The following is a 27,262-nucleotide window of genomic DNA, read 5'->3' on the forward strand; positions in this document are numbered from 1 at the left end:
ATAAACAGTGTAAGAAAAGGAACACAAATGATCCTTTTCCTGTTTCCTTCTCATATGATGTCTCTAGCTGTCTTCCTTTCTCTACCACATAATAATGCAGAGATCCGGGACTGGCTGCCTGATCTGGAAAACACTTTATGTTAAGAGTGCATTCTCATTTACATCAAGGGAAGAACATTGATCATCCTCGGGACTGGACTATCAGTATTTAGAAGAATTCTGGACAAAAAGACTGTCCTCGGTATGTTTTCTTTTGCCCTAAAAAGTTGTTTTTCCTTGTCCACAGACAAGCAGCCAACAGTAGAAAACCACAACTGAAGATGGCTGTGATAACATTACTCTTGCTGGGTTAGGAAGATCTTTATTTTCCATGCAAAACACATAATTATTAGTTTAATTATATAGCCTGTTTTCCATGTTGCGTTTGCCAGATCTGATATTGCTAAGAATTTAATATTACTTTCACCAGTGGTGAAAAAAAAAATTGTAGAGAAAATTAAACAGTATCGGTCTTTCTGCATGTTATCTATCACAGGGTGACTGAGAGTTCCAGTCATTAATGTACTAGAAATACATTTGAAATTTTACAGAATATGATTAGCTGCCTTCAGGTCCTTTTCAATAGGATTGATATCTGTTATTCTTTACAGGGATTCCTAAATTTCTTTTGCTAGAAACACTATCAAAGGTGCCGATTTCTGGCTTGTATCCATCCATGTATCGTGGAGTATTTTGAAACAGCTTGTGTATGTACCCCTACAGGTAGGCAAAAAGGAAATAATATTTGTAGCTTCTTTTTCTCCTGAAATTAAAATATACCTACACAGTCCAGAGCCTGAAAATGAATTCCATTTAGAATGACCTGGATTGTAGAAGGAAGAGGGGGAGTGTATTGCTAAAGAAACATTAACTGATGGAACAGGTGGGAAAGACAGACTCTCTAGAAAAAAGTTCCTGTTCATTCTGCCCAGCTTAGAGCGGTGGCTGGTACAAAACCAGCCTGTTCAGGGGTGGTTTCATTGTAATGTCATTTAAACCACCCTGAGCTGGGAGGGACATGTCCTCAGTGTACACTGAAGGCGGCTATAGCAGTCTGCTGTTCAACTGCACGGAGCAGCAAATCGGTACATCTCTAATTATTATTTATCTGGCTGGCTAAGCAGTGCAGCATTTAAAACCTAATTTGTTGTATAATTTAATTTTAATTGAGTCTCCCATCCACACAGGACTCGTTAAGTTAGCAGTATGTTTCACTTTCTGTCTTTTTACATGGATACTATGGGAGAGTTGCAGGAGCTGAACCAATCGTTCGCTTGCACTGCACTATCACCAAGGTGCAGTAATTCCTTGGTGTGATTGCAGAGGGATCTCTTGGCAGGAATATTTGGGAAATACGTTTTCTCTATGCCACAGTGTAACAAAACAACTTCCTCCCTCAGCTAATGCCATGGTTTACACAAAAGATTTGGTTGTTGGGCTTTCAGTTACATCTCCCATATGCTGGTATTTTCCTCTGCAGCTCAGAGATAACAATTACTAGTAAATGTGAGCAGTAATAAAAATGAAGCACTGTGACAATGCTTTTGAGTGATAGTAACTTTCACTGATGTGCTTCTCTTCAAGTGTATAAAAGGCAGTAGTTCTCAGTGAGGACAAAGTCGAAAGAAAGCAGGGCAGTTTACAGACAATTCCTTTTGGAGGGATGCACAGGCCTCAAAGAACCAATTTTGTGTAGTAGTATTACTAAGGGGTGAGTTATAGGCTAAGGTCAATAATGCAAAGCTTTAAGTACGTGCATCAATTTTGACTTACATGGATGCTTGTTTTCTCCTGAAGTGGGGCCCATGTGATTGAAAACTGTGAAGCAATAGTGTATCAATTGAAACTGCAGATCTTAAACACTTTTTAAAAATTATTTAGCTTGTACCCATAGAGATGTGGGGCTTTCTTGCACAGGCTGGTGTCGCTGTGAAGTTCATGTGGCCAAGGGGATTCACAGGGGTTCCAGGAAAACTTAAGATAACAGCAAAGTCTCATCGCTCAGGCCTGGGAATCAAGTAGGAGTATCAAAACAAAGAGGTACAAATGGTTTTGTTTTCAGTGTGTTTTGATTTAATCCAAACTTCAGAATTTTTTGGGGGTGGTGAGGAGGTAGGGGGCAGAGTTCACTGCAACTGTCTGGGTTGTATGACTAATGTAAGAAGCTGATTGTCGGGGAGATCTAGGGTATCTCAGCTTCCTCCTGCTCTATTTTGATGTGTTTAAAACTGTCCAAGTTCCTTGAATGAATGTGGTGAAGGAACTCACAACCAGAAAGCCGCTACTGGTGTTGTGCACAAGGATAACAGATAATCTGCCTAAGAGGCCATCTTACTGGTGGTGCTAATTGGCCTGAGAAGATTACAGTACTATTAGTACAAATGTCCCAGGAAACACTTGAAACAGATACACAGAAACAAGAGACAGGTGCGCAGGCTGATGAACAAATGGGCAGTAGTGATAATGCTTTATGCACGGGGGGAGGAGAGGACCACCAAATTCACATGCTGTCTGCCTTAATAGCCTTTGCGGTGCTGGTGTGTGGAAGGGGGGGGGGGGGTAGGTTATTTGTGAAATTCTTGAATGGCTCAGAGAAAGAGGGAGTGATGCATAAGAGGCTATCTTTCAGAAGACCCTGAGGAAGGAGCTCCAGATGATGTGGATGTGCCCACCAGAGGACAGGCAGCTGCCCGGTGGGCAGGCACAAGGGCCTGAGGTAACAGCCGTGAGGCTGGAGGGTGAAGGCAGCACCAAGCACGTGATGGAGGGAGACAGTGCCGCTCTGTGGGGCTTCAGACTGAGCTAAGGCAGGAGCAGGATGTGCACAAGTGAGGAGGTAAATTGTTCCTGGTCAGTGTAGCACCTTGAGGTTGCTTTGGGTGGGATGGAAGGGAGGGAAGGCGAAGTAGGGGGCCTGGGGAAATGAGGATGAGACCGATGGCCCCACAGGGGCTGGGTTAGTGCAGTGAGGCTGCCCTTGGGGTACTCGTAAGACCTCCCACTTGATGTTTTGTTCAGTTATGTTGTTTGTTTAGAACTGTAAAAGAAGGCATTAAAACAGGATGCAAGCTACAATCTCAAGGCTCACAGCGGAAAGCAGAGATTTAAAAACCCTACCACTTTTGCTACAATCTCTTCATTGTATATAAATGAGATGGTTATGAGGGTCACGAAGAGCAATGTGATGATTCTTAAGGGTGTGGGAAGCTCTGCTCCTCGCTCTCGTCCCTGCTAGCCCTGTGTTTGGGTACGTAAGGACTCCCTCAGTGGTTCATCTGGGGCTTCCCACTGCAGGCAGGGACCCCACCACAGGGCACCGATCCCACCTCAGCGTGATCATCATTTCTAAAGCGTTTCCCTTGCAAGTACGTTTTTATTTAACCACCAACTCTTCAATAACGAAGAGCTGAACTACGAGCATTTTTCACCGCCCCCGACCGAGCTCAGCCGCTCGCCGGCACGCCCAACCCGCCGCGAGCCCCCCGCTCCGCCCTCAACAAAGATGGCGCCCGTCGCGTTGTCCCCCTAGCGAGCCAGCCCACACCCAAGATGTCCGCCGAGGCGTCGCCCTCCGCCCCTCCCCTCCCCTGCTCCCTTCTCTCCTCGATGCGCCGCGGAAGGCGCCGGGCTGCAGCCGGCGCGGCTCGGGGCCGGGCGCCGGAAGGGCCGCCCCCGCCGCCGGTGCGTTCCCCATGGCCGCCTCCAATGGCGGGCCGGGCCCCGCCCCGCGGCGATCAGCTGAGGGCGGCAATGTCTGGTGACAGGAGCCGCCTCGGCCGCCGCGCTGGGTGTAAGGGCCGGGCCCCGGGCGGGCGGCCGGGGGGGGGGGGATCCGGGCACCCCGCGGCCCCCCCGGGGAGCGGGACGGAGGGGAGAGGGCAGCGCGGGCCGGCCCTGCCCGCTGCCCCTCAGGCGGAGCCCTGCGAGGCGGCGGCGAGCGGCCCGGGGAGGGCGGTCCGCCTCGGCACAAAAGGGGGCGGCCGGGGGCGGGGAGGGGGCCCGGAGAGCCCCCGGGGGGGCGAGGGGTTGAGGGGCGGTGTGCGGAGCACGGCCCCCGTGAGGGGAAGGGAGCACCCGGCTTCCCTTCTCTTCCCCCCCCCCCGCCTCGCCCCGGGTGCTGTGCGATGTGGGGTGGCTTTGTGTGTTTGTTTTTGTCAGATGTGAATCCAAATGGAGCGCTCGGAAGGAGGCGAGCAGAGCAAGCAGCGGCAGCCCTGGGGGAAGCTGATCCGGCTGGGTGCTGAGGAGGCAGAGCCGCACGTCCTGCTGCTGAAAAGGGAATGGACGATTGGTCGGAAGAAAGGTGGGACAGGCAGGGTGTGCTGGGGCCGCAGGGAGCCCCTCCGGCCTTTAAGGCGTTAGGAGGTGGCCTGTGAGGCGGTGGACTGAGAGAAGTTGGTTTTGACCGCTTTCAGCTGCCGGAGGTGCTCCCCAGACCGTCCCTTGTTCCCCTGGGCGCTGTGCAAAGAGAAAGTTTTACACTGACCTTTTCCTCGTTTCCGCCAGATTTCAGCATGCACACCTTTATAAGCAAATGTGCCTTTTAGGTCATCAGTGACAGTTTGTACAAATAAGAAAAAATGACAGTTGATTCAGAAGAGCGTCTGCATTAGTCTTATTTATGTTCCCTTTTCATTTCTGTGGTTAAAATGAGTGGGAACTGCAATACAAAATGCTTGGGCTTCACAGAAAAGAAAATGTCCACATGAAAACTCACACTACTTCTGGCTATATAAAGATTGCCAACAAGTACAGAAAGTTTTTCTGAGTGGATTTACAAGCTTTATGTTCCGCATTTAAGGCTATTAATATTTGTCTCTTATTTTAATGCTTACTGTACTTAAACCAGTCACCATGGTGTTTTAATTTTTTTTTTACTCTGCCATGACAACACTAACTTCCAATTCTTGTCCATCAGATCAAACTATTTGGGTAATTGCATTTTGTAAAGCAATAGTCTTGAACAAGCGCTAGGTGTTATTACTCTGTGAGAAATGCAGATAACATGTAGTTGGAAAAACGTTTTATGTATTTTCACGTGGTAATAAATATTTAGATTGCTTAACGTTATCTAAGCTGTAGATAAATCCTTCAAGTTGAGGTCCAGATGACGGTTGGATTTCTTGCAAGCTGAATTGTTTATGTACCTGTCTACTGATAGATCAATAAAATGAGTGACTCTCATGACAAGCTTTGGCTTGCAAATATTACTCGTAAAATTATCAAGAATATTTGAAAGGACAAAATGCTCCAAATGAGCTTTCCTGCTACTGGTGTGATTCTGAGTAAAATTTAGTTTACTCACTTTCATTGTGCTTCCTGTTGTTGTAAGTTGTGCAACAGTTAACTGTAGCTGTTGACTGTGCCCTGAATCTTTGGAGCAGGATAGCAATAAGCTGTCACAACTGTCACCAGCATTAGTGGCTGCTCCTTTGGGGTATGTTGTTTTTGTCAGCTGACACCTACAGTTGTACCTACAGTGTGAATAGGTGAAAGTAAATCGTATTTTTGAGGTTTAATTTTCCTGTAAGCAGGTGCTTTGAGTCATTTGTGAGAGAGATCAGTGTCTTACGCAAGGAATTTTGAGAATTGCCTTGAACAGTCCATGTTAAAGGGAAGTAAAAAAACTCTTGATTTGCTCAGAGCCCTGGAGTTGTAGGTAGAAAAGTCTCTACCATGTCAGTATTGTCACTACACTTCTCCAGCATATCCCTAAATCTTAGTCAGTCCTGGGGTTTTTAATCTCCAGTCAGCTTTAATAATGTAACAATGCTGTCAACAAAGATAAGGAATATTTTCTTATTTAAAACCAAACAAAAGAAAAAGGCTTTAAGGTAGAGCAGTGATACTCTCATTTATCAGCTGTTGGTTCCACTACTTCTTCCCGCTATACCAGGATGAACCAGAAGTTAAATCAAATCAATCAGTGTTACACTGATGTGGGAAAAGAGCTGGGTGCTCTGTGACATATCCCTCTAGAATTAAGTTCGAATGTATTTCAAGTATTTGTGAATTGGTACTGCTCTAGAGCAGAGTAATTGTGACATGATTTCCATCTGTAAAGGCTGGGATTGGGGAAAGAAAGGGAGTGAAAACACCTTAAAATGGTTGAAATAATCTTCTATCAGTACACAAGTCTACTTCACCATATTTATGTATCACATAGATGGACTGTGTTTCTGCCTGTATGCCAGTAGAAATTTTGAACTACTGCAGATGTACATGAGTCAGTTTGTTGTGCATTTATAGCCATGTAGAATGCTGATCTGTCTGTGTAATGTGTATTTTTAAGCACACTGGAAAATCTGCTTTCTTTTTAAGGTTGTGACTTATCTTTCCCTGGCAACAAGTTGGTGTCTGGAGATCACTGTAAAATCATAGTGGATGAAGAATCTGGTCAAGTGTCATTGGAAGATACAAGGTTGGTTTTCCTGTGCACTTCTGTTGTTGTCTTCTCTTTAGTCTGTGAAGTAAAATCTTGTGTATTGCTCAAGGCATTGAGAGTAAACTCTTCTAGTTTTCCTTCCTTTTTCTGTCTTTTACTTTTTGCATCTGTGGGGTGGGGTTTTTTAGATTTTTATGGTACTTCCTAAGTATTTTTTTCTTCTTTAAAAGGAATTGATGAAAATGCTGATGATGTAATAGTTCTGTGGGATATTTCTTTAGTCTTGTGGAGGAAAAAAAAAAAAAAAAAAAAGGATTAGAGTGATGCCAACATTCTTAAAAGCTGTAAGCATGAGCGTGCCTCATTTCAGGTACTTGTAAAGGGAGGTAGATACCAGCAGTGCTGATCTCAAATCTCATAAAATAGTAAAAGTCTGTATTTGTTATACATCTTTCTGGTATTCAAAATATCAATAGCCTGTATATCACGGGCAGTGTAGTTATCTGTCCTTTGTGGTGGGCATGTCAGATGCAGATTAAAGCCTATTCAAACTACTTGAATAGTAAAAGATGCTTGCTAGAATTCTACTGTTGAAATGTGTTGTGTTTTCTTATGTTTAACCAGAATGATTTTTTTTTTTCCTATGGTGTGTCTGTATTCAGTTAAGGGTTTGAGAACTAAGGCTCTTGATGTAAGAAGATTTAAGCACATACCTCATTGTAACTACTGTTAAAAAGCAAAGCTAATTTAGTGGAACTACTTCTAGTATATAAATTTAATTACATGCTTCTTCATATACTGAAGGCTAATGAACTTGCTATGCTGGTGAAGTTATTTTCTGTAGAGTTTTAAGGCTACTGTGGAAGTCAAGTAGCACTGCAGGGGTTGTGGGTGGTTTCTAGTGGATCTTAGTTTTTTATAAAATGTGAAATAGGAATTTGAATGGAAGGGGATTTCTTAAGAGATTGTAATCCCCTTCAAATTTTCATCTGCTTCATTTTTGACAGGATTTTTTGTCGAAAATTGCAGAAAGCTTCTGGTTTATTACATGTCAAGAAATTTGTGACATTTCAGAATGTTTCTGTAAACCACATTCTTTTTATGCCATGCCCCTGCAGTCAATAAAGAAACAAATAATACTTTTCTGCCAGCTCCCCCCATTCTTTGTGTCTAGAAGGCATTTTACCCAAAGATGAGGATAACAGTTTAAAATTCAGTGAAGTATATACATAAAGACAAAATTTAATGTGGGAGATTTTACAGGGTATCATGCTGAATCTGTTGTTTCCTCTTCAAACATACCAGAATGCAGCTAAATATATTGTTCTGGGAGTTCAAGGTTAGTATTGGGTACTTGCTGAGAAAAAAGCCTTTAGTTGACATCTTCCTTTGAGCAAAACATTTGTCTCTGGTTCAATTAGAGACTGTGCTGATATTAAAAGGAACTCGCTTCTAGATATTTACATGGGCTGTTTATTTTTATTTTGTTTCCTTAAGTAAAGCCAGAACATAGTGGAATTGTTCAGCTTGGAAGATGCCTAAGGAGGTCCCATACTTCATTTTTTTCATTTCCCTTTGTTTCAATTTATGATCTTTGTTGCCTCAGTAAAGAGCCTGGCTCTGTCTTGGTAACTTCCTCATAGGTACCGGGTGGTTGCTATTAGGTCCCGTGCTCCCCAAGCCACCTTCTCCCAGGTAAAACAAGTCCAGTTCCCTTAGCCCTTTAGTTCATAGGTATTGTGCTCCAGCTCTCTGGACATATCAGTGGGTATCTGCTGGACTTTCTCAAGTTTATTAAGACCTTTCTTGTACTAGGTTACCCAAAACTAGATGTAATATTGTAAACGTGGGTTAATGAGTTCCAAGCACAGTGGAATAATAATCACTGCACTTGATCATCCGACTACGCCCTGTTAATACAGCCAAGTGTGCTGTAGGCCTTCATCGCTGCCAGGGCATGCTGCTGACTTATGCCTTGGCATAAATCCAAGGTGTATGATCTCATGCTTAGGCATAAGATCCACCAAGATCCCTTGCTGGTCTGTCCCCAGCCTTTACCGGTGCAGGTGGTTATTCTATCCCCTGTGCAGGGCATTGTGTTTGCCTTTGCTGAACATTGTGGTGTTCCCATCAGCATGCCTAACGCCCTCTCTAGAGCCCAGCTTTTGCATACACTGAATATAACTCCTACTTTGGTATCATCCACAAGCTTGATAAGGGCGTACTTCCTCTCCCCATCTAGGTTGTAGCTAGAGATAGTAAACAGGATAGGTCTCTGGATAAATCCCTGATGGTTTGTGGCTGTTGGGAAAGCTTGTATTGTGAGAGGCTGTGGGACGAAATGCTAAACTTCAGGGAAAAAATGTCAGGTCTAGCTAGGACATCTAGGTAATGGCTTGTAAATGTCATCCTCCAATATTATTCCACAGTTCCAGATATTTCAAACAGCAGGTCATGCCATGTTTGCCAATCCGTGGTAGTTTCAGAGGGCAGTTGTAAGTCCAAGTTTGAAAAAACATCTGTTGCTTCAGGTGCATTTAGCTGGAAGAAGTAGTTCAGACCTATATGGTAATAAGAAAAGCTGGAAAAATTATGAATGATGTAGAAGTTTTCCTACCTTTCCTTCTTCTCCTCCCACACCCCCATACCCAGCCCAGGCAAAAGCAGCCAGCAGAAAGAGCTAGCCAAATCAAATTAACTTTTCCTTTTACATGATGCATTCATGGAAAGGTGGGGCCTGTTACACCGCTAATGTCATCGAAGGGCTGCATGCCTGCAGAGTACTACCAGTTAGCTGCTTATGCACGTTGCACTTCTGTGTGGCTAGCAAAAAAAGAATAAGGTCATTCCTGTGTTCTGCTTGCCAGTGAGTTGGTATGAAGTGTAGTTACCTCTTGCTGAATGAAGAGACTAAACAAGTTGATGTAACTACTTGCAGAACACCCCACTCTTCTGGGTCTCCCAATGTTTGAGCTGAATATCAGCTGAGCTCCAAAGAATCAAGCCGGCTGAAAGAAGAAGAATTTTGAATGTTTGAGTTGGCAATACTGATGCCCAGAGTCCCAGAAAAATACTGCAGCATCAGCTCTTTCTGCTGTTAAGTGGAAAATAGTTTGGAAACATTGCTGTGGTCAAGCTCAGATTTTTCTGGTGAAAAGGAATGCATTGAAGGAGGCAGCTGGTGTGGGACAGTTGAACTGAGTGGACTTTGTTTTTCTATTGTAATTAGTTCAAAGAACATCATTAAACACATTGTTGACTGTCCACATATTTTTTTATCTCTGTGGTAGCATACTGAGTTCTTGGATCTATTTTTGAAAAGACTTACAGTAAATTCGCAGGTGGAAGGAAATGTGCAGAAAACACAATTATTGAGTAAACAGAAATTTGGAAATAACAAACCCAAGAGTTAGCAAATAGTACAATAAAATATCCATGGAATCACCCTTTTTTTGATGTATGTTTCTGCTTTATTTTCCAAACCATGCCCTAGTTGCTTGGTACTGCTTGAAAGAAATACCAGTTAACCTGAAGCAGCTGAAGCAGTCATTAGTTTGCTGTAAGTAAAAGCAATTGTAAGATTCTTTGAAATAGAAGTTTAAAAAGCAAGTAAAGTAACTTCTAAGGACTTCCTCTTGTTGTATTCTAATGTTTTTGTTCATTTGTTTTTAGGATTCTGATTAAATATTAAGTGATTTTTCACAGCAGGGAAGGTTTATTTGCACAAGACTCTTCCCCGTGACAGACAAGCAGGTAGTCCCTTTCTGTGGGGGAACAAGAGATTGATCTTCAGTGGAGAGTGGTGTCCTTTCTGCTACTAAATTCTACTTATCCTGCAGTCAAGCTATTTCTGTGAATGTAAAATAAATAAAAAATGAGACTGATACAGTAGAGAAGGGCTTTAGTAACTTATTAGAATTCAAAATTCATTTCAGTTTACAATGTGTTCAGGATAATACACAAATAACTTCTAAAACTATCAAACCATAAGCTTTACCATAAATTACGTTCTTTTCCTGGATGGACACCAGTAATTACTAGAAAGTAATAGACTGTCGTTTTTCTGGGAATGATACCAAAGTATCTGACAATACACAGATCATTTATCTACTTCAAAAATAGGCATTGTCTGAGTGAAATGTGATGGTTCATATAAATTCTGTACAACAGCCTGGATAATGTATATTTCATTAATCAAACTGTAAAGTCATCAACCATGTTGGAACTGAGTCAAGGCTTTTTTTTTTTTTTTTGTACCTTTTTAGAAAGGTGACATTGGGACCTTTTGTGACATTGTTTCACAACTCAGACAATTTATGTCTGATGGTCCTGTTTTTCTTCTCCATATCAAAAATAATACAGCCAGTTAAAATAAATTCAGTAGTAAGTCCACATTAATGACCTTCATATTTAGGATTCTCATTGTGTTTCCTACTTACCTTATAAGGACCTTACTATAGTCTGAAACATCAGAGGAATGTGCAAATGTCATTATTTACCATGTGTGTCTCATTAAAAATACCCACAACATTAATCCAGTATGTCACCATATCTGTTCAATGTCTCTGAACATTTAAACCGAACCCTGAAACTGGAAATGCTAAGTGAAAGAATAACACAATTATATGGGGTAGTTGGATTTTTTTTTCTTTGATAATTGTGGGATAAAAAGACAACTGCTTCAGTTTGCTAATGTATTTAAGAAAAGCTTGTGATTTTCTGTGTTGAAACCAATTTATTCCTACTTCATTTGCATCTGTAGATGCCACATAATTAATTACTTAGTTCTCATCAATGTCAGTATAACTGTTCAGGACTGAAAAGATGTAGATATTTGTAGCTACTTTGTGGATTAGGGTCCTGGGTGGCAGTTTCTGCACTTGCATCGTTAGACCAAGAATGAGTGGTTACTGATGCATGATGGTGACAATTTTTTTCCCAAGAATGCCTCACTTGATTTATTGCCCCTCATAACTATCTTTTTAATATATTATTACTAACATCAGAGTTAGGTTAAAAACAAATATAGTTTCCAACAGATGGACTAGGATTATTTTTCTTAATTGCTAAACTTCTTGTGCTTTTAGCAACATGTCTGTTCTACTGTCGTTTTCGTTCTCAAGTCTTTCAGGCTTCAACATCTATATGCCTAAAGTGAAAAGGCAAGCTCAGGATAGTTTCTTGGCTTATAAGGGAAGCTTTTAGATACTTTAATGGAGCAAAGATTGTTGTGACCTGAAGATTTTTGTTTGTTGACATCTGAAGTTGTTTTATAATTATTATATTGGATTAGTTGATTCATCCATATATAGAGAGAAAGCAGTTGCATAGGGAAAAACTAGTATCTTGAACAAGACATGCTGTGGTTATTCAAAAGGACTTCCTTTCCCTTCTAACATTTCAATGTAATGCTTTTGACTTTGTGAAAAGGTCAGCAGTCCAAAGTTCTCTTTTTCTTTCTTTCTCAGTTGATATTACTAAATAACAAGAGAATTTTCCAGGTTCAAGTTGCTTTTTTCAAGGAAAAATGCGGAGGAGAAGGGAAGGTGCTAATTTCTAAATAACTGTTGCTCTCTTCTAGAAAAACTAGGTTTCTAGGTCTATTTAAAGACTGTGAAGTGTCCTGAGAATGAGCGGTGGCCACCAGGAGGTGGCAGCAGAGATTTGCTGTCATTTCATGGAGAAGCTTGCTCTGCTGAGGGGAAAAAAAAAAAACAGATCTGTTCTTTCATATTTGGTACTAATTGCTGAGACCTGAAATAGCAGAAGTCTGAAGTTCTAGAATGCTGCAGCCCTGAAAGAGGCTTATTGTAATTGAGCTGAAATTTTTCAGTATTTGAATAATGTGATTGAGTTATAAGGCTTGTATATAAAACATCACTCACAGTGAAACAGCAAAGATCTCTATTAATCAGCAATGCTTTGTATTTGCTGCTTCCCCAGTTTAATTTCTTCCATGAGTCTTGCAGCTTTTATAAATACCAAAATAATTCTTTCCAACTCATCTTTTAATTGTGCTTTTTTTTTTTTCACTTTATGTCTTGATTTCATATATTTCAGATATCCCTTCCTGTTTTATACTCAAAGGGAGGAGATTTTTCTACAGAAAGGATCATCTAATTATTTTGACACAGCAGCCAAATGTCAGGGATCGTTTGTCTGTCTGTCTGTCAGCTACCATCTCTTTACTAGGAGCTCTAAATGAGCTCTGAAGTCCGAATAGCCCTGAACTTCTGTCTCTCTAACAGTTGGGTTGGTGTTTTGTTTTGTTTCTGAACAGTTCTTTCAATCCTTTCTTAAAATGTTTTTGAGAGACAACAGTTTTTGTCATGAAAAGTATCTTGTATTTTCCCTTCCTTCTCCTAGGTATTTATGAAAACATTTACTCCAAGTTATCTTTTCTTTCTCTTTACAGTACTAATGGAACAGTAATTAATAAACTGAAAGTGGTTAAGAAGCAGACATACCCTTTACAGACTGGAGATGTGATCTATGTTGTTTACAGAAAAAATGAGCCAGAGAACAGTAAGTAAATAATATATTTTTTCATGGTATACTTAGTCATTTTTGAATCATGAAAGGGAAAAAAAATATATAATTAAAACAGAGTTACTTCATTTTAAGACAAGCAATTTGTTGACATGTAGAAACAAGTCTCCATAAAAGAGGTCATGGACATGCTAATTTTTACAGTGACAAGTAGTAAGTTAGGGAAATCTTTCAGACTGTATTAGTTTGAAGTGTTTGGCTTAAAAAAATAAAATCGGCGAATGTGGAGGTATTTTTCAGTTGGTTTTATTAATACATACTGAGTTAGTTTCTCAATGAAACTTAGAGCATGCCGTAAATCTGTTTTTTTTTTTTTTTTTGAGTTCATGCATTTCAGAAATGTAAGCAAAATGGATTGAAGAATTTGAGAAATTAATTAAGAAATAATAAGCTGAATGTAGCTTAATAAGAAGAACAACTATTGCTGAATTATCCCTAAAGATACTCACAGTCTGCTCTGACACAGAGCAATTTTAGGTTTAAGAAACATTTAAGTCTCTGGTTCCACGGCTGGCACAAGTTAAACTTCACACAAAAGCGCCTCTGCCTGGTTTCATGAGAAGAAAAGATCTTGCTGTGCTGATCCTAATTGCCTCCTAAGTAGGAGTATTAATATTGTACTACAGAGGTGATCCCTCATGTCCCTATTCTGTTGTCAGACACTTTGGGGAAGCAGCCGCTTGGACATAGAATTAGCTTGTGTGAGATTAAGGTTAGCTGATTTTTATTTAAAAATTCTGATGAATATTTTTATCTCTTTCAGATGTTGCGTATCTTTATGAATCCTTAAACACAAAACAGGATGCAACTCAAGAAACAGTAGGTAAGGAAGTAATTTAAGACCCAAGAAGAGGAGCTAAGCTAAGCTCCAATAACTAATGCAGCCTTTTTGAGATAATTTGATTCCTTGGGAATTCTGAAGCGTAAATGCTGTGGTGACTGTCACACAGATATCTTTCCCCTTTTTTCCTCCCTCACTGTAGAAGCTAATGTAGAAAACCAATGCCATGTGACCAAAGATACCTCAAGTACAGGAAGAAGTAATGATGAGACCCAAATTACCTCATCACCATCAGCTACTCAGTCTTGCTATGAGGAACCACAGCCATCTACTTCTACATCTAACCTCTTTAATGCTTCTTCTACCTCTCTTATTGAGTCTGCATCTGAGCAGGATAATCCTTCTACATCTGGTAAGAATTGTGTCAAGTATTTAAAGTTTGATATCACATCAGCTGTTATTCCAGATTTGTAATTTAACCTCACCCTTCTCTGTGTCTGTAGCATTTACGTCGTGAAATTCTAATGAACTTTCTCTGAGTAGGCAGCGTAAATCTTGGTGGTTAGGTAGAACAGTTGTGAGAATGGCTGTTGCTCAGAGATGCACAAAATCCTTGTAAATCCCAGACTGTTCTGTCGTTACACTATGGGTTTATAGCATTCTGGTGAAACCTTAGCAAATGTATATGGTTCATATAACAAATCAAGTAGATACAAGTGCTTGCCTGCATCAGTCATTCTGAGAAACTGCTTTAATTGTCACTGTTTCTGCTGCCAGTCACCAGACCCCTTTCTCTTGCTTAGAGCTCTAAGGCCGAAATATACTGCATAGATTCATTGTCTGTTACCTTGTATTTACAAGTGTAATATCCCAGTGCTGCACAACTCTTACAATAGAACTGGAGTAAGAGCAGTTCTCTGAAAAATGGCATTTGACAACAGTTCATGGGGACTTCTTCCACTCCTTTGAAATACATGGAAGTAAAGCTTTGTGCTCTGCTGTGCTCCTGACCTGTTGAATATTATCAATATTGTATAAGTCCTCTGCCTAGCATCTTTGTCAGAAAGAACTGATGTGGATAACAGTCTTTGAATAAATACTCTGTACTTTAAAGAAGGGTGTGTCGTGGGTATTTTAAGTATGGTTTCACAGCTAATAGCCTTATTTCCAGTTCTTCCAATTAGATTGGCTCAGAATACCTGTGGTATAGTTAAGCAAACACTACTTCTGTGCTTTTGCACTGCTTTTTCCTATTCAGATGTATGTGCATCATCAGCATTTGAATAATTTCTTTTTTCATGCCCCATGTCTGTATGCTGTTATGTTCAGTCTTGTGTTTTTATTTTGCAGGATCGCAATCCTCAGTTTTCACTCCTGTGCCTGCTTTCCCAATCTTAGAATCTGTGTGTCTAAAAGCACTGCATGATGAACATGAGAAGCTTGATGACAACACTGAAACTTCTGCAATCACTTCAGAAATCAATGACAAAGAAAAAGCAGAATCAGATGCTCAAACGACAGGGGAGGAGGAAATTTTGGAACCTGCAAAGAAGAAACTAAAAGAAGGCTAGTATACTGCACTATTCTGCAGCCTACTCTGCACTCTTTAAGATTATTGTTGAAAGTTAGTTTAAAACGCTTAGACATAACTGTAAGTTTCTAATTTAAGTTTTTAAAGAAGCCCAGTGAGGTTAAGAAAAATAAGGACAGATTATTAGATTTCTGTTAAAGTGAAGTAAATTGAAAATACACACCTATCAAACTTAAAGAGGGTTGAAAGGCTAGGTTAGTATGGGATAGGTAATGTTTTCCCTCCTCACAATGTAATACTATGTTGTAGTATTGTATTAAATAAGGAAAGTAATGCTTATCCCCTCTTTCCTCCCATCAGTCGGTTGAGTCAGGTCAGCTGTCATCAGTCCATTTTCAATTTCTTCTCATTTACTTGTTTTCTGGTCCAGTGAAAACGATGACTTCTTTAGCAGAAACTGTTATGTGTAAAGCAAGAACCTTCAGTGGGGCCACTGACAGTGAACCGCGAATTAGTGTGCACGTTTCAGGTCTTTTTTTAAACAGTTAAAAAATAGTTTCAAGAAAAATACTACGGAGTCTTCTGCCTTTGTAGATGAAGATTCCTGTCCAAATGTTCCAGCAGCAGCTCCAAGTGAATGTATAATTAAAATTGGCTCTGAAGATGCAAAAACATCAAATGTGAAACCGGATAAAATGGAAGAAACATTAACTTGCATTATCTGCCAAGAACTGCTGCATGACTGTGTAAGGTAAGTTTGATTGACAAAAGCTGTAATAGTGATATTAAGATAAGAAATTCAGTGACAATTGCTTAAGGTGGCCTGGATATTTAGGGTATTCACAAGCCCTTCTGAGTATTTTTTTTTTTTTTTCCTCCAAACTATATAGTTAAATGAAGCGAATGCTTTACAACTGTCTTTCTGATTATCTCAACGCAGCATAAATATCTTTTGAGTGTTAAAAATGTAACTAAAAATTGAAAGATCTGTTTTTTACTTAATTCTTTCACTGCTGTCATGCTTGTGTTTTCCAGCTTGCAGCCTTGTATGCATACTTTCTGTGCTGCCTGCTACTCAGGATGGATGGAGAGGTCTTCTTTATGTCCAACGTGTCGTTGTCCAGTAGAACGTATTTGTAAAAATCACATATTGAACAACTTGGTTGAAGCTTATCTAATTCAGCATCCAGGCAAGTTGAACAGTGTGTGTAAAAGAATCTGATGTATTTCACATATTAGCTATGTATGTAACTGATGTAAGCACAAAGACTATTGTCTGTTAAGTTTGTATATGTCATGCTTCTCTGCTGTTTTCTCTGACATGGCTGTAAGAAAACAACTGCTTACATTTAATCTGACATAATAGCTTGTAATATTTCAAGTAGTGGTGAGAATTAAAGGTGATTTAATACTGTAACTGCATATACTAGGAATTCTTAATTTTACATGTATATGACTACTTAATCATGCAAAGAATATCAGTTCTATCAAATAGGAGGCACTGACTGATTAGGCTGCCAAAACTCAGATAATTCTGAAAAATATACTTAAATATGGATTTAATTAACTTTGATCATAGACTCGTGAAAACAAAACTTCACTTGCCTGATACTAGAGTCTCATTAGCAGACGGGAATTTAACTAAGAGCTTTTAGAACTGTTATCTAAGAATAAATTTTATGGAAATGAAAATGCAATAAACACATTGTTTAAGTAGTGTGGGAATAAGAAATGTGATGAATCTTGTACTCTTTTCTTGAACTTTGAATTTGGTTTTCATGCAGATAAATGTCGTAATGAAGATGATGTACGTAGCATGGATGCTCGAAACAAAATCACTCAAGACATGTTGCAACCTAAGGTGCGGAGATCTTTTTCAGATGAGGAAGGAAGTTCTGAAGATTTACTGGAATTGTCAGATGTAGATAGTGAATCTTCAGATATCAGGTATGTCTGTGTTGTGCATTGAATTAGATTTGTTTATGCTTGAATGTCTAAACCCACCAGCTAAACTAGTTCCACAAACACTGTTATTGCTGATAGTGTTTCCATGATCATTTCCAGACTGAATCTTTTGTTTTCAGTTAAGTTCATTCTTACCAGTAATTATCTTGGCAATTCTGCTGCCATCCTTCTTAACCTTGAACAGTCAATAAAAAATATTTAATGCTAGAACACCCAAAAACCCAGCAATATTCAGTTTATGACCAACAGCTCTATACTGAGTAGTACAACAGATTTATATGAGATGTGTGAAAATGCTTTTTGTGGCTGTTGCTTTACAGAAAATAGATTTCTGGCTAAGGTCTTGTTATGAGATAAGCAGTCTATGACCCTATGAGTCTAGCTGCAATAGTTGTGCTTTCTTACATTTCAGGCATGCTGCTTTAACCAGGTATATGCTACTGAAGCATCTGATACTTGATCTAGGGATTCCCAAGTACTAGAATAGCTTCTCATTTCCAACAGCAAACACTTTTTGCTGTATGTCTAGCAGAGAACAGAAAAACTCTTCTAGTAGATAATTATTCCAACTTTGTTCCATTCTTTTTTGTTCATCTTACTTCCAGTCACACCACTCAATTTTCTTTCTGAAGCTATTAAAAATCCTTTCTTTCACAGTATTTCCTATATGTTACAACTAAAGCATTCTTCACAGCTGTGAGGTACTGAGTTATGTAAACTTCCATATGTTACTGGATGAAGAAATTCCAAATTTAAACTTCAAGAATATGACCAACCTCGTCTAGCATAGGGATGTGAGTTATATTTGCGTTTGTTGGGTGTTATTTCCTATGACCTTATTTCCTTTTTTCAGTCAACCATATATAGTATGCAGACAGTGCCCAGGATATCGAAGACACTCTGTTCCAACTCTGCCTGGCACAGGCCAAGAGACAGAAACAGGAGGAATGCAAGCACTGGGAGATGCACCCTCTACATCTGCCAACTTCCCTGCAGGTTGGTGTCATGAAGTCTTCTCAGCAGTATGCAACTAAGATATTGCAACTCATTCACCTGTTATGAACTAAGAATGCTTACTCTTGTAGTACTGTGAGAATGTCACCACTCCACATAGTTATCTTTGCAAATATCATGAAATGTGGCTGTGGTTCAGATAGACTTCTGATGGTTGATAATTTGTAAATTGTTTTACATATTCAAATATTTTTACACACCTCTGTAGTTTAGAAGTCTTAATGTAATTTTTCTGCTCTTTTAAAGAATCTTTCTAAATGTATATATGTTGCTTCCTTGATACTTGCATTTTTTTTAGTCTTGTGTTCACTAAGATCCCTAGTCCAGATTGCTGTCCTGTGCATCATTGTCTATACTTTTGTTCCTTTTTCTTTCTCTTTTTCCATCCATCTAGCTGTCCAGGAATACGTGTGTCCTGCTCAAGGAAGTCACGTAATATGTACCTGCTGCTTTCAGCCTATGCCTGATCGAAGAGCAGAGCGTGAACAGAATCCCCATGTTGCTCCTCAGCAATGTATGTGTGTATATATATATTTTATTTTTCTTTCTAAGTTTTTCTTAAGTTTGGCTACAAAACTAAGTCTTCCCTTATTTTAGTGAAGTTTATTTTGAAGAGTGTTCTTTATTTGAATATTCTTTATTGGATTCTTGTAGTCAGCGCATGAAAATCTTCCTTTATAAAATTTATTATTCCTCTATAGAGTTTATTTTAAATTTGAAAGTTTTACTTTTTTTTAAAGCAAGTTTATCAGGGATCTATTATTATTGCTTTATAGGCACAGTGACTATTGAGTTTTTTTGTGTGTAGTTCTTATAGGGGTTTTCTTTGTTATTTTACAGGTACAGTTTGTCTGCAACCCTTCTGTCACTTATACTGGGGCTGCACTCGGATGGCATGTTTTGGCTGTTTGGCACCGTTCTGTGGTATTTGGGGATAAAATATTTCTTATGAGCATGCTTTCTTTGCAAAAATTTCTGTCTTGAACTTCGGGTAATTTAAGAAATATGATAAATGAGTTTGAAATACAGTCATGCAAAAGGAAACACAGGCTGTGTCCTCACATTACAAATACTTCTTGAGTGATGTGTACATGTATTAGCTTTGAAAGGATTTAATTTCTTGTGTCCTTACCATATTCAGCTTGAAAGCTGCACTTGTTGAGCAAAATGCGTTCCAGTATAAAAAGGATCATAGTGTATTTCAGCCTAGTAAGAGAACCATGCAAGTCAATGCAAGAGCGCTGAACATTTGGTGTTAACTGATTGGAAAAGAACCTTACTCTCCTAAATATGTAGACTACTGAAACTCAACGTTTAAAAAAATAAAAATTGAAAAATAAATTAGAACAGTTGAAATTACTTGACTGTAGTTTGAAGCTAATGGAATATGCTTCAATAACACTGTTAATTTGTGTAGATCACTACTACTTTCACCTACTGAAGGTGAAATTGTAAAATCTTAATGTTTTATCTTTGATTTCAACTGGGAATTATATATCACATGCTTTAGCACATGCTGAACACAGCCATGTGCTTGCAGCTCACGTGGGTCTGTGCACATTATTTCAGGAAACAGAAGAAACTTCAGAAAATGCTTGAGGGCTGAGGGGTGGGGGAAGAAATAGTAACTCTTCTTCTTCTTCTCATTAGAAATAAATCTTGGTGACAAGTGTTTAGATGGAGTCCTAAATAACAACCACTATGAGTCAGATATCCTAAAGGTATGCCTAAAAATCTTTATGTAGGATGCAAAATAATAAATGTACATTGCTTAAGATTTACTCCTGAAATTATATGTGCTGCCTGACAACTAAAGTGATGGCATTGTGTCACTTACAGCACATGATTCTGAAGGGCAAGTCATATGAGCCCTGAATGTTCAGCTGGACCAAGACTGTAGTTACTGTATCTAGACTGGAAGTATTTTGAGGTGGTGATTTGGCTTTTCCCATTTTTGTATAATAGGGCATGGTATCCTGTAGATGTATTCTATTTAGCAACTCTTCCCTTACCACCCAAATTAACAAAAAATAATTGCTATAACTGATGAATTTGAGTTTAAATGACTAGAATTCAGATATGTTTAGTTGTTAAATCATCCAAGAACTTTACTTGTAATGAAGTATTTGTTAGGGAAGCAGTTTCTACAGTCTAAAGTGTAACATCTGAAATATTAATTATAGAAAAATAAATCACTAAAATATATCAGGAAAACATACGTTTTTTTGTTTGTTTGTTTTGTCAGTATAGGTAAAATTCTATTTGTGATGCATGGAAAATATTTTGTCTGTGCCATGACTAGGTTATCTAAATTAAGTAAAGATTGGATGAAATCTTGATGCAAGTTAAATGAGAATGTGACTGAAGGGAGATGATGTGACTTAAATGAGAATGTGACTGAAAACAATTTGCATTGTTTTAGCAAAAGTAGGTATACTCTGAACAAAAGATACTGAGCTAAAGACTGTATTGGTGATCTGAAAATATCTTGCTCATTAAGCTAAAGAAATGGTATTTTATTCTTATTTGTAATCAGAATTAACCAATTTTGAAAGCCCAGTCAGATCTAGATTTGGAAATATTTGAGGTTAAATGTCTCTGTCTTATAATGTTGGAGATTCTTCTAATTTAAGCACTTAAATCACTCTTTTTTTAGGATTACCTGGCATCCAGGGGTTTGACTTGGAAAAATATGTTAAATGAAAGTCTGTTAGCTCTTCAAAGAGGAGTTTTTATGTTGTCAGGTATGTTAATGTTCATTTTGGTCTGTGTGTAACTCCTTGTATATGTATAACTCAGTAAGTAATATTATCAAGAGGTTTGAAGTTCTGTGTATATAACCAGTGTAATGATGTTTTTGTTAAGTCTGATTTCTTATTCCTTACACTGACATTATGTACAAACTGGATTTCTCCCCAGATTACAGAATTACTGGGAACACAGTGCTTTGCTACTGTTGTGGCCTTCGCAGCTTTCGAGAACTTGCCTACCAGTACAGGCAGAATATTCCTGTTGCTGAATTGCCAGGTGGGGATAGCTTTGCACAGTACAGAGAAAGTCAGTTAAAGAGTTAGTTTTATTCTTGTGTCTTCTGTTTGAAGCCTTAGATTTAAATGAGATGTGTGTTTATATTCTCCAGATTAACAGGTCCCAGTGTAGGGCAATTTTTTAGCACCTTTATGTAGCTTGGTGGAAGTCTTTTTTCAGAGCTAATATGCTGATTGCTTTACTTGTCAACTGCTAAATTTGCGTATAGTTATTGTCAGACTCCCTAATGGGATCTTTTCTTTCAATATGATTTCTTATGCATATAATAAATATATCTGCTTAGTGAGAAGAGGAACTCAGTAAAATCCAGAATAGATTCAACAGGAACTAGTTGATGTAATTTATTTTTTTCATTTAAATGTGTAAGATGATACATTTCCTGAACAACTTCATATTTTTACCAGCTCTCAACTAGGAACAAGAATGTTTTCATAAATTAATTCTAAATCTGTTTGCATTTACAGTTTTAGTATAAAATAGCATACAAGCAACTGTGCCTCCTTCAGTCCCAAATCTGTTGGGAACAGAAGCTCTTCCAACAGTCTACTTTTAAACATTACATTTGTCCAGTCAGTTCTTGCTAGCAACTACTTCCATGTCTTTAACTATTTAGAACTCTGCATCTGTGCATAACAAGAGACAGTCAGTCTAGCTTGTTTCTTCTTTGTGTTGCTTTTCTTTTTAGCATAATGCCCTGCTGGACAACTGAGTGTAAAACATTTACATTTATGTATGTAAAACTAGGGGAGAATAACAAACTACCCAGATTAATTAGTTTTTCTTTTATATGGAAATGTATATAGACATGCTCAGTGTCCTGAACTGTGAAGTCTGTTAATCAGTCCATTAGTCTGTTAAACTAAGCAATAAACTTTCACTTGACAGCATTGAGAATCATATCTTTTCATTGTAAGTCTGTATGAGGTTTGGAATTATTTTTTTTTCATCCTTTACTGAGTGTTTTCTTCCTTTCTGCAAAGGTGAACCAAGATAGTTTATTGCAGTTTCTTGCAAATGTCTTGTTTCTTTACAATGTTTGCTCTGGTCAGTAATCAGCACTATCAGTGGTGTAATAGTATCTACCACCTTATTCAATAGTTTCGTTAATAAACATAGCATTTTATTTTCTCTTCTTGTAGTGACTGTCACGTCACGTCCTGATTGCTACTGGGGGCGCAACTGTCGAACTCAGGTCAAAGCACATCATGCCATGTAAGTTATGCAATTTATAAAATGTTTTTGTTTGTTTGTTTGTTTTGGGGCTTAAAAACAAAACCAAACCTTTGAGGTGCCAGAAGTAGCATGGGGAACATGGCTGTGGTATACACAGAAGTGGGTGAGCTTTGGGTTGTATTTTTTTTTTTGGTTGGTTATTATGTAAAACATCTTTGAAATAGGCCCTTCATGCATGTCCTAAGGGCACCTCTAGCACTTTTAAGTTGATGTAACCTGTCACTAATGCTTCTTAAGTCCTGTTTTCCACTCCCAAGTCCCCTTTGATGCATATCTCTTCCCCCACTCAAGCAGCTTTTTATTTGCTCATATCTGGAATATTTCTTGGAAACGCTATAGACAATACTTAGCCCTTTCGGATCTATGAGAAATACTCCTCTAGTGAGCTGCAGCAAACCCTGAAGGCATAAATTGGTGGGAATATTTTACAACAAGAAAAGCAAGAAAAGTTTGGAACGTGTGACGTTAGAAACCTGTTGTAGCTTACCAGTTCAGATCTTTGAAGGAGTTCAATATATTTTACTCCTCTGACTCAAGCAACCTGTCACATGGTAAAAATGAAATACTGAGCCTGAAAAAAGGGTAGTGCTCTATTTCTCAAGTGTTTTAATACATCTATGGGATGTAGACTCCTGGTTATTCATGTGAAACGTCCATCTAAACTAAGGTCCTTGATTTAAAAAAAAATATATATATATAAAAATTCAAGGCCACTGATAACCAATGCAATGCCATTCTTACAAAAAGAGGCATGAAGAGGATGTATGTCAAGACAAATATTAAAGAATTTTAAAAAACAAAACAAAAATTGTCCACCTAAGAGCTAACTCCCTCCAGGGAAGGTTAAAAAATCCTTCTTGCTATATTCTCTAAATTCTCAGTGCGGTTCAAGACAGAAGATCTGTTACCCCTTATTGAGAAACTGCTTTTAATGAACAGTAGATTTTGCAGCATCTTTCTAATGCTGCAGTGAACACGCACACTTAGCATAATTCCTTTAATATTTCAGGTACCGTGGGTTGAAAATAACCAGTCTTTACAGCTTATTACAGATCATAAGAAAGACTTTTAAAATATTCATCCCCAGTCATTTACAAATTCAGAGGGTTTTACCAAATACATTTCAAAAATAACTTGGAATTTAAGTTGCAGATTTAATTCAGAAGCACCACCGTTACCTGCAACTTCACATTATAGGACTGTGTATGTTCACACAGGAAATAGTGTTTTGAAATGTTAGTGTTAATTCAGTAGTAAAGCACTTACTAGTTGTGTGCATTTGCATTTTGGTGGATAACACCATTTAAATGGAAATGACTGATTTTTTTTTTCCTTCTTTTCTTTCAACCATTACCAGTTTCTAAAACTTCACTGGCCGCTGCTGTTAGTTTTTAAAATCCATAAACACAAACAAACCTGTCATACCGTTCCTAGATATCCAGTCGTGCTTTTGTTATTGAGCTAAATAGTTCAGCTAAGTAGTTTGGTTATGTAAGCAAGGTTTCTTTCTAATCTTTCATCTGATTCGGTAAGAGGGAAAAAATTCATGGTTTCATTTGCATTATCTCTTCCACACGTGTATATACACACTCAGCACCCCAACTCATGTTTCACTTTGTGTCAGGATACACATAACCCAAAGAAGAGAGAAACAGAATGAATAGTGAGAGGTTTCTGAGAATTCAAAAGGAGTGCCTTGTATAGAACTTTGTGCGATCTATTTAGAGCAGGCAGACAGGCTTGCCATTCCCATGGAACTGAAATAATATAGAATGAGAAAAACATTACTTATATTTTATCACCAGAAGAAAACTGTAAGCCAGCAAACGAACATGTTTGTGCTCAAATGTATTATTAGACTGCTTAATACTAGTTCCCAGTGAGTTGTGTAATGCTGTCTACTAAAAATAACCCATGTCTCTCAGGACAAAATTAATTCTCTTGATTCCTGTTTTAATTGCCTTCTGAATTTGAAGTATGCAGAAGTATAGAGGAAGGCTTTTAATAACAGGTTTTCTGTATGCATAATAAAACTACCAAGTGTTAGGCAGGAGAGATGCTGAAAATCCTGTTACAGTTAACGTGTTAGTAGGATTTCTGAACAGGTTCTGAAAAACACTGTTAGTGTGTAAATGTTCTGTTTTAAACATTTAAAATACCTTGTGAAAGATGCTGACTCTTGTGTTGCTTGACTTCTGAGAACTGTGTTGCATTTTAATACTTTCTTCTTTTTTTTTTGTTTCAGGAAATTCAATCACATTTGTGAACAAACACGATTCAAGAACTGAATACTTGTAGTCTGTAGAGAGGGGACAAAAACTTGTTTTACTGCTTGTACAGTTTAAGGTTTCAGGGGATCTTCTCAGTTCTCCCAGTAGCAGGGAATCAATAACTTTTGCATCAGGTAATCTGGTGTGAACTTTTTAATTTGTAGAATTTTACAGCTGAATATGAATAAGGTAGTTTTTTTCCAAGAAAGTCAGCAAGCATTGCATTCTATCCTCATGACTACAGTGTCCCTGTATCACTTCAGTGAAGAACACATACAGAAATCACACACAAAAACCAGCCATATCTTGGGAAGACCTAAGAATAAGGAGTGTATTTGCACTACTTGTGAAGAAACTAAGTAAAATCCTTAGACTTAAAATAGAAATGTTTTGTATAAGTATCTGATGATTATTTCAAGAGCCATTAATATTTAAGAAGGAAATTGTCAGCGTATATTTGTAACTGCATTTTGCGGTAGTCTGATATTTTGTCACTACCCTTTGCATTTGGGCTAGAAATACATTAATCTTCACTTAAAAAGAAATTCCGTCCATTAAACAGCTGTTTCAGCTTAAAGCTTCTACCATATGTGCAGTGTTATAGTGGAAGAAGTACAGTTTCTTTTCTTAGTTTTGTCGTGTTGATGGTTTTTATTCACGTTAAATTACAAAAATAATTGCACAAAAAAATTGAAAATCACATTTAAAGTTGGGGTAATACTTGAAGCAAAACAGACTTCTGCTAATATTACTTCTGTAGTATTTTATATCAGAAAACCAAACCGTGCTTTTGACATAGAACAGCAGCCAGTAGGACACTGGTTCATTTTTTTGTATTTCTTTTTTGGTTTGATATTGTATGCTAAGTATGTACCTCTGCCATGCAGCTGTTCTCTAGCATGCATACACTGGTAAAAAAAATAAATGTAGAAAAAGCTGTAATTTAAAACTGAATATAGCGGCTTTACTGGAAAGAACAATCTTACAGAAAATAATTATTTGGAGAAATTGTAGCAATATGGAGACATTTCTGTAGGGATAGGGATGATGAAGGGGAACACTGGTGTTGCTGACATAAATAACATAGATCTTATTTTCATGCCTTTTGCAGAGTTCATTCAGGAAATGTCCCACGCATCATTTAAAAAAAAAAAAAAAAATCCACCACCACCCCTCCCTGCTCCCCCAAATGATTTGATCTGAACTGTTTCATAATAATTTCGTAGTTAATGTTCACAAAGCTCAACTGGGACCAATTTCTCTTTTTCATCATACTTAGAAGAGTGAAACAGAAGGAGAAGAAAGCATACAAAGTTACCTCTGTAGATACCATGTTGTTTTTAAGTATGCCTTACTTGTGAGTAGGATTTATACTGCAATGTTAAAAAGTGTACACACTATCTTGCGATATAATGGAGCACAAATGATGCAGCACATCATGTCTACTGGTGTCAGTGAATTAGAAAACAAAAACTATTTCCAGTAATGCACATCTTAATATGAATGCTAATTAAAATTATGCATTTATGTTTAGATTTTTATTTTTTAAAATAGCTGCCACAAGGCTGGGTCTGCTGACCATGTCCGTATGCTATTAAAAATACACTTTGGAGTGGACTTCTCTTCCTAGTCTCTGGGCATTTTCTCCTGTGAGTAGGATTGAAATTGGATCTGGAATAATACTTGAAACTTCTTTTAACAACAACAGTGTGTTTCTGTCTTTTAGTATTATTAACAATGTTCTGTTGCTTCTGTATTTGTACTTTATGTTTAGATTTTTTTAATGGTTATTGTATCTTCTCAGGACAACCATTCCCAGCTGTTTTTGATCTCATTTTTCATCTCTGGCTGTGCATGTAGCAAAATGAGTGCAGTTGTAGAGATCAAGCCTTTGCACATTATATGCAGAAATGTGCTTTGCATTCTCATTCACCACTTCCCACACCCCAGATGGGCTTTCAGCATAGACTTGTCACTGTGCTAGTGTTCAAGCCTCTTGTGCTGAATTTTTTTGGTCAAAAGTAGTATCTACAGTACTATGTACAACCTCACTTGCACTTACTGAAGTTATGTTTGTGTAGGGATATATTATGTGACAAAAAAAAATCTGGAAAAAAAAGTGGAACTTATGTATTTAACATCTAAACTACCTGTGCAGTAGAGGTTCTTCAAATTCCTTTTAAAAAACCCTTTTCCCTGTTATAGGTAATTGATCTGCCTTTCTATGCATATAGGGTTGCAGTAGTGCAATGGAATGAAGGGATTTTTTTTTTTTTTTTTTTGTCATTTGTATTGTACCAGGAAGAGATGAGAAATTAACTTGCAGATGGGGAGGGTGAATAAATCCTGATCTTTATATGCTCTTAAGTAAGTAAGAGTATCTGTCATGGGTATTACATACTCTATACATTAGACCTTTTTAAATGTATGGTTACCAGGTGATAGTT

The 27,262-nt window shown here is 38.2% G+C and overlaps 1 protein-coding gene across 3 annotated transcripts; it reads left to right on the forward strand.

The window, feature by feature from the left end:
• The first annotated feature begins 218 nt into the window (after positions 1–218).
• On the forward strand, positions 219–26,432 carry CHFR (checkpoint with forkhead and ring finger domains). 3 transcript variants are annotated; one of them, XR_014698818.1, is made up of 19 exons: positions 3,702–3,829; positions 4,198–4,342; positions 6,361–6,460; positions 12,840–12,949; positions 13,737–13,796; positions 13,957–14,166; positions 15,105–15,320; positions 15,880–16,036; positions 16,321–16,475; positions 17,070–17,232; positions 18,104–18,246; positions 18,659–18,778; positions 19,105–19,188; positions 19,915–19,985; positions 20,921–21,008; positions 21,184–21,291; positions 22,452–22,524; positions 24,791–24,949; positions 25,927–26,432. XR_014698818.1 is itself a non-coding variant. In XM_084539220.1 (18 exons), exons 2-18 carry the CDS (start codon positions 4,210–4,212, stop codon positions 24,831–24,833), a joined length of 2,034 nt encoding a protein of 677 aa, XP_084395346.1. In that variant the 5' UTR covers positions 219–241; positions 4,198–4,209; the 3' UTR covers positions 24,834–26,432. The 3 variants fall into 3 exon arrangements, 2 of the variants coding, with proteins under 2 accessions (XP_084395346.1, XP_084395345.1); XM_084539220.1 differs by lacking the exon at positions 3,702–3,829 and adding an exon at positions 219–241 and having other exon boundaries at positions 24,791–26,432; XM_084539219.1 differs by having other exon boundaries at positions 24,791–26,432.
• Positions 26,433–27,262: the final 830 nt, after the last annotated feature.

Source organism: Aythya ferina, assembly GCF_964211825.1.
Source record: "Aythya ferina genome assembly, chromosome: 17".
In the NCBI taxonomy this organism is placed as follows: Eukaryota; Metazoa; Chordata; class Aves; order Anseriformes; family Anatidae; genus Aythya; species Aythya ferina.

Bases quoted from the DNA above. Each gene is read 5' to 3' on its own strand.
- CHFR (XM_084539220.1), top strand. From the start codon at position 4,210: ATGGAGCGCTCGGAAGGAGGCGAGCAGAGCAAGCAGCGGCAGCCCTGG. The intron at 19,189-19,914 runs GTATTTGGGGAT...TCTTCTCATTAG, and splicing joins CTGTTTGGCACCGTTCTGTG to AAATAAATCTTGGTGACAAG. The intron at 19,986-20,920 runs GTATGCCTAAAA...CTCTTTTTTTAG, and splicing joins ATGAGTCAGATATCCTAAAG to GATTACCTGGCATCCAGGGG.